The 13,831-nt window shown below is 37.3% G+C and overlaps 1 protein-coding gene and 1 long non-coding RNA gene across 2 annotated transcripts; both read right to left on the minus strand.

Moving 5' to 3' along the window:
* Positions 1-496: 496 nt before the first annotated feature.
* Positions 497-10,560, minus strand: LOC131963104 (nicotinate-nucleotide pyrophosphorylase [carboxylating]-like). The gene is made up of 5 exons (XM_059328282.1): positions 10,485-10,560; positions 8,393-8,640; positions 5,418-5,728; positions 2,430-2,561; positions 497-1,359 (listed from the first exon to the last, which is right to left on the minus strand). The coding sequence occupies exons 2-5, from the start codon at positions 8,637-8,639 to the stop codon at positions 1,144-1,146; spliced, it is 906 nt and encodes a 301-aa protein (XP_059184265.1). The 5' UTR covers position 8,640; positions 10,485-10,560; the 3' UTR covers positions 497-1,143.
* Positions 10,561-12,362: 1,802 nt separating this feature from the next.
* On the minus strand, positions 12,363-13,316 carry LOC131968418 (uncharacterized). Its single transcript, XR_009394040.1, has 3 exons — positions 13,286-13,316; positions 13,137-13,173; positions 12,363-13,026 (listed from the first exon to the last, which is right to left on the minus strand). It is a non-coding gene; the product is annotated as an uncharacterized LOC131968418 (long non-coding RNA).
* Positions 13,317-13,831: the final 515 nt, after the last annotated feature.

Here is a 13,831-nt window from a genome sequence, read left to right on the forward strand (position 1 = left end):
CCAGGTGAAGTTAAAGGAACTTGAAACTCTTAAACTCAGTAGAGAAATAAATAAACATTTATACTTTAGCTTTATGCTACAAATCATTCAGTAGGTTTTTCAGAATAATTAGCTTCTGTAAATGAATTGTGGCAACAATACAACAATAAGTTTACATTAACAGAAAATGTACTTTTGAACACTTAAGTATTTTCAAAAGCAAGTACTCTAAAAGTACTTTTACTTTTACTTTCACTTGTATTGGACTAATATTTGAACTGGAGTTGGAGTCCACCAAAGGAAAACCTCAAAACCTGGAAACTAAAATATCTGCACTGTAAAAAAAAAAAAAAAAAAAGGTCTAAAACCAGATAAAACAGTAAATCTGAGGGAAATTAACTCTTAAACCAGATAAAGTAAAGCTGCCAGCGGTGATGAACTGGCCCGAGCAGAGTGACCTGATGATTATTTGGTTCTTACCAAGATAAAGAAAACTTTAGATTTAGAAGTGTTAGATCATTTATCTGGTTTTAAGAGTTCATTTCTTATTTTAAGTGTTCAACATGCTTATTTCTAGATTTAATAATCTTAATTTAAGAAATCTTGTCAAGGTAAATTATCTGTCCATGCAGCAAGATCATTTCCCTCAGATTTACTGTTTGATCTGGTTTTAGACCTTTAGATTTACTGTTTGATCTGGTTTTAGACCTTTAGATTTACTGTTTGATCTGGTTTTAGACCTTTAGATTTACTGTTTGATCTGGTTTTAGACCTTTTTTTACAGTGGACGTGTCTAATCACTGTTAGTGAGAAAATATTTCAGTTTGAATAAGAATGTTGGAGTAACAACACTTCTAAATACTAGGTGATAAACTATAAGTTTACTTTGAACACTCAATATTTATTGAATCTTCCATAGTTGTTCTTTTATTCTGTATTATTTATTTATTATTCTGTATTTCTGTGATTATTTTAACTAACAGCAGTGGTTCTGCAGCAGAGAAACAACTACAGTCTTGTTTGTGTTTCCCTTTGATCAAATGACTGATGACACAGTGAGAAGAGATGGTGTGAATTAATTCTCAGGCTGTAGCAGCAGTAAACCACAGCAGCACTATAAAAAGCTTCCTCTGTTGATCAGATATCTATATAATCAGTCAGACTCTATTCTTGGTGCTGGTCGTTCTTCAGAGCTGCAGGTTTCTGAACCTTGAGAGAGAAGTCGACCACGGGGCAGCCCTGAGTGATGCAGCCCAGAGAAACCACGTCCACATGACCCGAGAAATATGAAGACAAGTTCTCTGGAGTCACTCCTCCGCTGGCCTCCACCACCACCGCTGGGAACTCCTGCTTCAGGGCCTCGGCTGCAGCGTGGAGCTCCTACAGACGTTCATTAAATATAATCAATATATAGTAACTATACAACCACATGGAGCTCCTACAGACGTTCATTAAATCAAATATAACCATTATATAGTAACTAAACAACCACATGGAGCTCCTACAGACGTTCATTAAATATAATCAATATATATTAACTATACAACCACATGGAGCTCCTACAGACGTTCATTAAATATAATCAATAAATATAATAATCAATATATAGTAACTATACAACCACATGGAGCTCCTACAGACGTTCATTAAATATAATCAATATATAGTAACTATACAACCACATGGAGCTCCTACAGACGTTCAATAAATATAATCAATATATAGTAACTATACAACCACATGGAGCTCCTACAGACGTTCAATAAATATAATCAATATATAGTAACTATACAACCACATGGAAAGTACCACTGCATAAGGTGCACAGTTATGACAATAGTTACAACAAATTTGTCATTTTTTTCTCACATAATTTGTGATTTCTTTTCTCTTAGATTTGAGATTTTTTTCTTTTAAATTTGTGATTTTTTTCTCACATAATTTGTCATTTTTTTCTCATATATATACAGCAAGATCATTTCCCTCAGATTTGGTGTTTTATCTGGTTTTTAGACACCTTATTGCAGTGTGAGAGGAAACCAGGCATTAAAAACCAGAAGTGAGCATTAATAATACATTATTATTTCCTTAATATTCCATTAATATTACATTAATATTACATTAATATGACCTTAATATTCCATTATTATTTCCTTAATATTACATTATTATTTCCTTACTATTACATTAATATTACATTAATATTTGCTTAATATTACATTAATATTCCATTATTATTTCCTTAATATTACATTAATATTACATTATTATTTCCTTAATATGCCATTAATATTTCCTTAATATTCCATTAATATTCCATTAATATTTCCTTAATATTCCATTAATATTATGTTAATATTACCTTAATATTACATTAATATTACATTAATATTTCCTTAATATTCCATTAATATTTCCTTAATATTTCCTTAATATTCCATTAATATTACCTGAGGCTGAAAGTTGTCCAGCATGACGATGTCTGCTCCGGCTCTGATCGCCTCTCTGGCCTCGTCTGCTGAGCAGCACTCCACCTCCACCTTACTGCTGAAACCACAGACGGAGCGAGCTGCCTTCACCGCCTGGAGAACCAACAGGAACCATCAGGAACCATCAGGAACCAACAGGAACCAACAGGAACCATCAGGAACAATCAGGAACCAACAGGAACCATCAGGAACCAACAGAAAACCAACAGGAACCAACAGAAAACCAACATGAACAAACAGAAAACCAACAGGAACAAACAGGAACCAACAGGAACCATCAGGAACCATCAGGAACCAACAGAAAACCAACAGGAACAAACAGGAACCAACAGGAACAAACAGGAACCAACAGGAACCATCAGGAACCAACAGGAACCATCAGGAACCATCAGGAACCAACAGAAAACCAACAGGAACAAACAGGAACCAAACAGGAACAAACAGGAACCAACAGGAACCATCAGGAACCAACAGAAAACCAACAGGAACCAACAGGAGAACATCTGAACATCTGAACTCATGACAGTTTCACGTTTGCAACATTTATATATAAATACATACACTGTAAAAAATGTCTGTAGATTTTAGGGTGAAAAACTGCTAAACCATGACAGTAAAAGACGTAAAATGATAAATGAGTTAATTCAGTTTCAGAAAACAAAATCAGACAAAACAGGATGTTTTACATATATGATCCGTCGTAGCAGTCTTTTGTCAGGACTTCTTTAGTCCCTGTAGTAGAGCAGGGTCTTTATTCTCCCTGTAAACAGCCTGGTCACTGATTGGATAGAACGCTAAGCAGGATGTGACGTAGTACTGGACGCCACAACAACACGCAACATTTGTAAAAGCCGGCGAAGCAGTGTTGCCAACTTAGAGACTTTGTTGCTAAGTTTAGCGACTTTTCAGACTCCCTTAGTGACTTTTTCTGGTGTTATTGGAGACTTTTGGAGACTCGTTCTTACTCTTCTTAACGAGCCGCGGGGCCGGAGGCTCTTCTTAACGAGTTGCGGGGGCCGGAGGCTCTTCTTAACGAGCCGCGGGGCCGGAGGCTCTTCTTAACGAGCCACGGGGGCCGGAGGCTCTTCTTAACGAGCCGTGGGGGCCGGAGGCTCTTCTTAACGAGCTGCGGGGGCCACTTAGCGATCTTTGTTCGTTTACAACAAGCACCAGACTCTGTGCACAGTTAGTGATGCCGTTAATTCACCATGATGATGTTTATGATCAGGAGACGCTGTGCATAATTAGCCATGCTGGTTTGTTTATGATCAGCGGCCACAGTTGCGTCTCCCGTGTTTGATCTGTTGCTAGGTGATCACGGATCACGGTGGAAACTGTTGCTAAGTGATTAATCGTCGGTCTAATAATAATAATAATCCCACATAAACTGTCAGTTCAGCAGATATTTTTCCTGTGAACAGTGGGCCCGTATTTACTTTAATGACACTGAAGCAAAGGAATGGGTCATAATCTGTAAATATATATACAATATATGTTTATATATAATAATAATAATAATAATTATAATCTTTAACACTAATCCCCATCTTCACTTGTCCCTGTAACCAACAGACGCCAACTAAGCAGAACCTGGTGAAGAGGCGTGTCGGTGGTGAAACAGAAAGAGGAACGTCTGATTTCTAAACTGTTTGGATGATTTCTATGAAGCATTATGAGCTCAACAAGTCGTCCTGTGTTTAACTGTTGGACTCTGAATATGAAATGATACTGTATAAGAGATTCACTGCTTACAATCCATGGTTTTTGCAGCGTATGTTTCTACACTGAAAAAAGTCAGCTCTTAAAAACAAGGAAAGAAGTACAAAAAAGCTTAAATGCTAACCCTAACCCTAAATGCTTAAAAATATCTAAATTATCTAAAATGTGTCTTGTCAAGACTTTCCAAAACCAGTAAAATATCTAATCTAATGAACCACAAATACCTTAGAATTAGTGTATTCTGACTGATAACAAGTGACTTTTATTGATTCTAATGAAACACGTGACCTATTTTCTCAATATGTTTCTAAATATTGTTGAATTAATAATCAGTAAATGCTAGAGCCATCATCTGGACATAATGATGTGATAGGCATTATATTTATAGAAACCAGCAAAGTCACAATAAAAACTAGTCAACTTTTCTTCACACAGATACAAAGATTTTTATCTGGATGTAGAATATTTGTCTTCAAATTTTTGAAATAACAATCTCTATATCAAACGAGTGAAACAGTCTAAAATAAAAACTGCTGACTAAGAAGAAATATCTGATCAGACAGAAAATAAGCAGAAATCCCCTGAGATATTTAATCTGACTTAGATTTAGTGTTTTCAGTGTTTTCAGTGTATGTAGGACCTGTAGGACCTGTAGGACCTCTGGGACCTGTAGGACCTTTGTGATGTTACACCTGTAGGACCTGTAGGACCTTTGTGATGTTACACCTGTAGGACCTGTAGGACCTTTGTGATGTTACACCTGTAGGACCTGTAGGACCTTTGTGATGTTACACCTGTAGGACCTGTAGGACCTTTGTGATGTTACACCTGTAGGACCTGTAGGACCTCTGGGACCTGTAGGACCTTTGTGATGTTACACCTGTAGGACCTGTAGGACCTGTAGGACCTCTGGGACCTGTAGGACCTGTAGGACTTGTAGGACCTGTAGGACCTTTGTGATGTTACACCTGTAGGACCTGTAGGACCTTTGTGATGTTACACCTGTAGGACCTGTAGGACCTTTGTGATGTTACACCTGTAGGACCTGTAGGACCTCTGGGACCTGTAGGACCTTTGTGATGTTACACCTGTAGGACCTGTAGGACCTGTAGGACCTCTGGGACCTGTAGGACCTGTAGGACCTGTAGGACCTGTAGGACCTTTGTGATGTTGCACCTGTAGTACCTGTAGGACCTGTAGGACCTTTGTGTACCTGTGCAGGTGTTGTACCTGTGTGATGCTCCCTGAGGCCCAGACGTGGTTGTCCTTCAGCATCACCATCCCGCTGAGGTCGTGTCTGTGCGTGGCCACGCCCCCCACCATCATGGCGTACTTCTCCACCAGGCGGAAGCCGGGCGTGGTCTTCCTGGTCCCGGCCAGCTCGCCCCCCCAGCCTGCTGCTGCTGCTAGAGCCCGGAGCCGGGAGCAGCGGGAGGCGATCCCCGAGGCCCGGGCCAGGGCGTTCAGGGCCGGCCGCTCCCCCAGCAGGAGGCCCCGGGCCGGGCCCCGCACCACCGCCGTCAGGGTGAGGGCCCCTGGACCTGAAGAGGAGACACACCAGGACCAGGACCTTTATATTAGACTAACCAGGACCAGGACCTTTATATTAGACTAACCAGGACCAGAACCATTATATTAGACTAACCAGGACCAGAACCTTTATATTAGACTAACCAGGACCAGAACCTTTATATTAGACTAACCAGGACCAGGACCTTTATATTAGACACACACCAGGACCAGAACCTTTATATTAGACTAACCAGGACCAGGACCTTTATATTAGACACACACCAGGACCAGAACCTTTATATTAGACTAACCAGGACCAGAAGACCAGAACCACCAGATTAGACAGACCAAGATTATTAAATCTAGAAATAAGCATGTTGAACACTTAGAATAATAAATTAACTCTTAAACCAGATAAAGTAAAGCTGCCAGCAGTGATGAACTGGCCCGAGCAGAGTGACCTGATGATTATTTGGTTCTTACCAAGATAAAAAGTGTCTTTTTTGGTGTTTTATTGCCTTTTTTCTTTTTTTTGGTGATTTTACGTCTTTTGTGTCCGTTTTTTTGTGAGGTTTTTTTTGTCTTTTTGGGTCATTTTACGTCTTTTTGTCTTTATGGTGTCTTTTTTGTGTCTTTTTTGTCTTTTTTGTCTTTTTGTGTCTTTTTTGTGTCTTTTTATGTTCTTTTTGTGTCTTTTTTGTGTCTTTTTTTTTTTGCCTGGGTATACCCAGACTGCCTTGCGCGCTCGAATTTAATTTCGAATCTCCATCCAGTCTGGAAACCAGAGCCGTTTCTTAGTCCTGTTTTAGGATCCAATCACAGAGCGGGGAGGGACGGTGAGACGATGACGCGTACTACTCGGCAGACGGAAGCTTGTAGTTTTGTAGTTTTCCGGATCCAACATGGCTGCTGCAGACGCGAAACTCTCTTTAGCTGTAGATGGTGTTTTAAATAGTTTAGAGCCAAAGTTGAAAGGCGAAAGGTCTCTCGGTGGCGTTACGCTAGCGGGGCTATTAGCTACTAGCCCCGCTAGCGTAACCATGGTGATCTGGCTCCGAGCCGGGGGACAGCGGAGCCCCCAGAGACCCCCAGCAGCTTGTTTATTGCCCATAAAATCAGTGGATGTGTGGCTGAATGACATGAGGGGGAATAAAGCGTGAAAATAAATAATCTTGCAGAAAGCGAGAACTGGAGAAGCAAAGCAGCAGCAACACTCTCTCACAGACACACACACAACAAACATCCATCTCTGTTGCTCTACTACGTCATCTGGTAGAACTGATCTGATTGGCTAAGAGCTACCTACAGACGCTTTGATAGACATTCTAAGCGTCCAATAAACGGCTCCGGAGGATCGTAGACCACACCTCCTCTACGGAGAAATGAACGGCTGGTTCCCAGACTAGACCTCATTTGAGAATAGTCTGGTGTTAGCCAGGCTAGTTTTTTTTTGGTCTTTTTCAACATGATTATTTCTAGATTTAATAATCTTAATTTAATAAATCTTGTCAAGGTAAATTATCTGTCCATGCAGCAAGATCATTTCCCTCAGATTTACTGTTTATCTGGTTTTTAACACCTTTTCATCAGAGTATCTGGTGCTTTTAGTTGATGTGTGTTCATGTGATGTTTATGAACCTTAATATCTAAAATAAATGTAATTTTCACCAAAAGTGTGAAGGTTTCATTTCCTCTCACTGGGGCTCATGTTGATATGAAAACTGAACATGAAAATGTTATTTCTGCTTTTTTTTAAATCCAGTTTATTTTTCTCACAAACCTTTTGAAGTGAGTCGAACATTTTAAACAATAAAGAATCTATTAGACAATAAGAAACAGAATAAAGTCTGCAGTGAGCTGAGCATCTTTTATTAGTCGCTATGGCAACAACCGGTTTCTCCTCCAGGGGGTTACAGTATTTATTATGATATCATGTTAATATGATTTACAGTATTTATTCTGATATCATGTTGATATGATTTACAGTATTTATTCTGATATCATATATTATTATTAGTATTTATTCTGATATCATGTTTTATTATTAGTATTTATTCTGATATCATGTTAATATGATTTACAGTATTTATTATGATATTATGTTAATATGATTTACAGTATTTATTATGATATTATGTTAATATGATTTACAGTATTTATTCTGATATCATGTATTATTATTAGTATTTATTCTTCCATCATGTATTATTATCAGTATTTATTCTTCCATCATGTATTATTATCAGTATTTATTCTTCCATCATGTATTATTATCAGTATTTATTCTTCCATCATGTATTATTATCAGTATTTATTCATCATCATGTATTATTATCAGTATTTATTCTTCCATCATGTATTATTATCAGTATTTATTCTTCCATCATGTATTATTATCAGTATTTATTCTGATATCATGTATTATTATCAGTATTTATTCTTCCATCATGTATTATTATCAGTATTTATTGATCATCATGTATTATTATCAGTATTTATTCTTCCATCATGTATTATTATCAGTATTTATTCTGATATCATGTATTATTATCAGTATTTAGTGTGATATCATGTATTATGATCAGTATTTATTGATCATCATGTATTATGATCAGTATTTATTGATCATCATGTATTATAATCAGTATTTATTGATCATCATGTTCCTGTGGAGGCCAGTGATTGGTTCCTACCGATGAGGCGTCCCTCCTGGAGCTTCCAGTCCACGGAGCAGCCGAGCTCCCTGAACACGGCGCTGAAGAACGGACTTCCTGCCAGGACGCTGTGAGGCGTTTTACACAGCAGCCACGCCTCCACCTGCCCATCCCCCACACACACACCCGCAGGGTCAAAGGTCGGCGTGTCCTCCTCCAGCCAGCGCCGGGCCAGCCGGGTCAGAGAGAACGGAGGGATGGAGAGCTCCGCTGGGTGGGAACTCATCCTGAAACACCACAATAATAAAAATATACGTAGGAAAATTAGTCTTCTCCCTCACAATCCTCTGGTAAAGCTGTCAGAGTTATAGTTTGGGCGTACGACGCACAGATGATCCACCAACACCACCAACAGCCTCATTGGCTCCCATATTAAAAACACAGGAAGATTTCTGAAAAAGGGAGATGTAACAGTTTTTTTTAGATCGCTCTAACAAAGCTATTTCTTAATTTTTCTTAAAAAAAAACATATGTAGAGGTTCAGGAAGAACTCAGGACGCTCAAAGTGAAGTCGGATCAATGATAGGTATTATGGTTTTGCCAAAAATGCTTTCTGTTCGAGGCCAGAAATTCCAGTCTGTCCACCTCTGGCTGCTGTCACTGTTCAGGAACATTCTACAGCTGCAGTTAATTCGGTTGATTGCTCTGCTCTGATTGGTCGACCCCAAAGCCTTTGATCCTTTGATGTGATTACAGTTACAGATACACACACACACACACACACACACACACACACACACACACATGTTGAGGTTAAAGGTCATAGGTTGCTGTATAAATAAATACTTGTAAAGGAATGCTTGTTGTAGGTGTGCTCCTTGTATATTATATAGTATCATAACAATACTAGTATTAATTGTTATAAATCTCTGAAGAATCTCATCATAGTGTACACACACCGGCAGTAGTGGCCCTTTCACTATTTACCCAGAGGACATTTTCTAGTTTTGTATTTATTGATTGTTGTTAAATGTTTCATGTTAAATGTTTAAATATCAAGTGTCAGTTTAATGTTCTAGTTAATGACATACACACTACACAACAATACACACTTCTATTGGTTCATTGATCATAAAACTATTGATTCATCTGGCTGCTTGTTTTAAGGATGTGAAGAGGTCAAATTATGTCAAAGTTATGATTTTTTAGTGATGCTTGAAAAAAGAAATTATTACTTTGGAATATCAGTTTTATATATAAAACCAGATAAAGTAAAGCTGCCAGCAGTGATGAACTGGCCCGAGCAGAGTGACCTGATGATTATTTGGTTCTTACCAAGATAAAAAAAACCTTTAGATTTAGAAGTGTTAGATCATTTATCTGGTTTTAAGTTAATTTATTATTTTAAGTGTTCAACATGCTTATTTCTAGATTTAATAAAAACAGGAAAAAAATGTCAGAAAAAGAGAAAAAAAATTCAGAAAAGCAGAAAAAAATATTCAGAAAAACAGGGAAAAAATACCACGAAAAACAGGAAAAAAAGTAGTCAGAAAAACAGGGGGGAAAAAACACGAAAAATAGAAAAATGTCAGAAAAACAGGAAAAATTGTCAGAAAAACAGGAAAAAATTGTCGGAAAAAGAGGAAAAAAACAAGTCAGAAAATCAGAAGAGTCAGAAGAACAAAGGGGAAAAATACCAAGAAAAACAGAAAAAAAAGTCAGAAAAACAGGGAAAAATTGTCCTTAAAATAATAAATTAACTCTTAAAACCAGATAAATTAGACTTTAGATTTAGAAGTGTTAGATCATTTATCTGGTTTTAAGAGTTAATTTATTATTTTAAGTGTTCAACATGCTTATTTCTAGATTTAATAATCTTAATTTAATAAATCTTGTCAAGGTAAATTATCTGTCCATGCAGCAAGATCATTTCCCTCAGATTTACTGTTTGATCTGGTTTTAGACCTTTAGATTTACTGTTTGATCTGGTTTTTATCATATTTTTCCCTCAGATTTACTGTTTGATCTGGTTTTAGACCTTTTTTAAAGTTTAGAACCAGAGAATACTCTAATCTACATAGTCATTAAATATAATATATAATAAATAAATGTAAATGACAGAGCTACTCACTTCCTTCTCTTCCTTGTCGTGTTGCTGTCAGACTGCAGAGATTCAGCACAAAGAGGAAAAATGTGAAAATGGAATTTGCCCTTTCGTCCTGCTGGAATGTTTACCAGCAAGAGTTAATCAACTCTTTCTGTCTTTCAACTCGTTTTATTGATTTGACTCTTTTTGAACATAAAACACATCAGTCACCACAGACACAAAACACTTATTTACATAAAAAGGTCATTTGAGATTAATTTATGTATGTAAATAAAAAGTAGACAGATGTAGGAGAATAAATAAAAAAAAGAAAAGAAAAAAAGATTATGCCCATATATATCTACCCAAACATGTATACACTTTTCAAAAGTAAAAAAAATTCAAAATAAACAGAGAAAGGAATAAAAATAAGTAAATAAACTAAAATAAATAAAAAATAAACAGAGACAGGAATAAAAATAAATAAATACATAAATAAATAAAATAAAATAAATAATGAACAGAGACAGGAATAAAAATGAATAAATAAAATAAAATAAAATAAAAAAATAAACAGAGACAGGAATAAAAATAAGTAAATAAAAAATAAACAGAGACAGGAATAAAAAAAATAAATAAACTAAAATAAATAAATAAAAAATAAACAGAGACAGGAATAAAAATAAGTAAATAAACTAAAATAAATAAAAAATAAACAGAGACAGGAATAAAAATAAATAAATACAAAAATAAATAAAATAAAATAAATAATAAACAGAGACAGGAATAAAAATGAATAAATAAAATAAAATAAAATAAAAAAATAAACAGAGACAGGAATAAAAATAAGTAAATAAAAAATAAACAGAAACAGGAGTAAAAAAAATTGTAAATAAAATCAATCAAAAATAAACAGAGACAGGAATAAAGATAAATAAATAAAATAAAAGTTTTTTTCTTCTATTAAGAGCACTTCTATAACCTCAGACTATGTGTTCTGGTTAAATAATCAATAAATGGCCAAATTCTAAAGAACTTTGTTTCCTGATTTTCCAGTCAGAATCTGATTTTCTCTAAATGTACAAAATAAAATATACATGTAAATAATCATAATCATAATCAAACTCAGCTGAGCTGCTTGTAGTTTTTTATTTTATTGTGAAGGACGGTGGAGAGACGAGACGCATGAAAGATGAAAATCAGAGAAATTAAAACCAAATACTGATTTCTGAACTTTACTTTACTTTAAAACATTAGTATTGTTTTGTTTAAAAATGATGAATTTGCTTTATTTGCATTATTCAACGTCTGAAAACTCGACATCTTCGTCAATTTCTGCAAATCAACGCTGTAAATGAAGATATTTTTATTTGTAATTTGGGTTGTTGTTTATAGTTTACAGAATAAAACAAAAATGTTAATTTCACTCAAACACAAATCTATAAATAGTAAAACCAGATATTGATCATTTCTCAGTCTGTTTTTTCCAGATCTTTGAACCAGTCAGTGATCAGATTATTAAATATCATGATAGTTTATAAGTATTTATAGGATGATTACTGTTCTGAGGCATTATTAATATCTATGAGTCTGTTTAACTGCAACTACAGTATTTATAAAGATGTTTTATTATATGCATGTTTTAATGTTAATGTTTAATGAAAACGACCCTGTTGATGTAATAAAGTTCTTGGTTTTTGAGAATATAATAATTTATATTCAACATAAAAACATGCTATTGTATTGTATTATTATATTGTAGAGTTTTATCTTTATAAGTCAAATCCAGAAAGACTTTAAGACCTTTAAAGTTCTTTAGTGTATATATTTAACATCAGTCAAAACTACGGAAAAATAAAAAAAATAAAAAGTAAGCAGCGTCTCATTTCAGACGAGAACCATCAACATAAAGTTGTTAATCAACGTTTCAAAAATCAGAGTGGTTTATAAAAACAACAAAACAAACAGTCATTTATGCCCATAACTGTATTTTATACACAACAGTTTACATTTGCAAAGCAAAATAGAAATATCACTTAGAAATGTATATCGAAAGGCACAGCATCAAAATACAGTTTGACATGCAGCTTTTTCTCTAAAATTGGAGTAAACATTCAAACGTTGACCCATCTGGCTGTCTGTTATCATATTTAATAATAATAATAATAATAATAATAATATTTATTATCATAATATTCTAATAATAATAACAGCGTCCGTCACAGGGTGAATACTGAGCTCAGCGTTCTCCTAAAGCGGTCAAAGATCTGACGTAACAAACAGTTTGTGGAAAAATCCCTCTGAAGACGACGAGCTGCACCGTTAGCACCCAAAGTCTCTTTGTCCTTCGTTCTAACGGGGACACAAGACAGAAGACACGTCCCCACAGCGTCAGGACACACGGACACACGTCCCCTGGACATAAATATACATTTTAAATATACATTCAGAGGAGCAGAGAGGAGAAAGGAGCATGCACATTTGGTCCAACTTTAAACAGCAGCCAGACGAAAACACAAAGACTCGACCCAAGACTCGTCCTGAGAGACAACACTGACCCCCTGGAGGACCTGCAGACCTGCAGGACCTGCAGGACCTGGAGGACCTGCAGACCTGCAGGACCTGCAGACCTGGAGGACCTGCTGACACCTGGAGGACCTGCAGACACCTGGAGGACCTGCAGACCCCCTGGAGGACCTGCAGACCCCCTGGAGGACCTGCAGACCTGCAGGACCTGCAGACACCTGGAGGACCTGCAGACGCCTGGAGGACCTGCAGACGCCTGGAGGACCTGCAGACACCTGGAGGACCTGCAGACACCTGGAGGACCTGCAGACCTGGAGGACCTGCAGACCCCCTGGAGGACCTGCAGACCTGTAGACACCTGGAGGACCTGCAGACACCTACTGACCTGGAGGACCTGCAGACCTGGAGGACCTGCAGGTGTCTGCAGGACCTGCAGACACCTGCAGGTCTGCAGGTCCTGCAGGTGTCTGCAGGTCCTGCAGACACCTGGAGGACCTGCAGACCTGTAGACCTGCAGGACCTGGAGGACCTGCAGACACCTGGAGGACCTGCAGACACCTGGAGGACCTGCAGACCTGCAGACACCTGGAGGACCTGCAGACACCTGGAGGACCTGCAGACCTGCAGACCTGCAGGACCTGGAGGACCTGCAGACACCTGGAGGACCTGCAGACCTGCAGGACCTGCAGACACCTACAGACCTGGAGGACCTGCAGACCTGTAGACCCTGCAGACATGCAGGACCTGCAGACCTGTAGACCCTGCAGGACCTGCAGACCTGTAGACCCTGCAGACATGCAGGACCTGCAGACCTGTAGACCTGCAGGACCTGCAGACCTGTAGACCCTGCAGACCTGCAGGACCTG

This window comes from Centropristis striata, chromosome 1, assembly GCF_030273125.1.
Source record: "Centropristis striata isolate RG_2023a ecotype Rhode Island chromosome 1, C.striata_1.0, whole genome shotgun sequence".
Lineage (NCBI taxonomy): Eukaryota > Metazoa > Chordata > Actinopteri > Perciformes > Serranidae > Centropristis > Centropristis striata.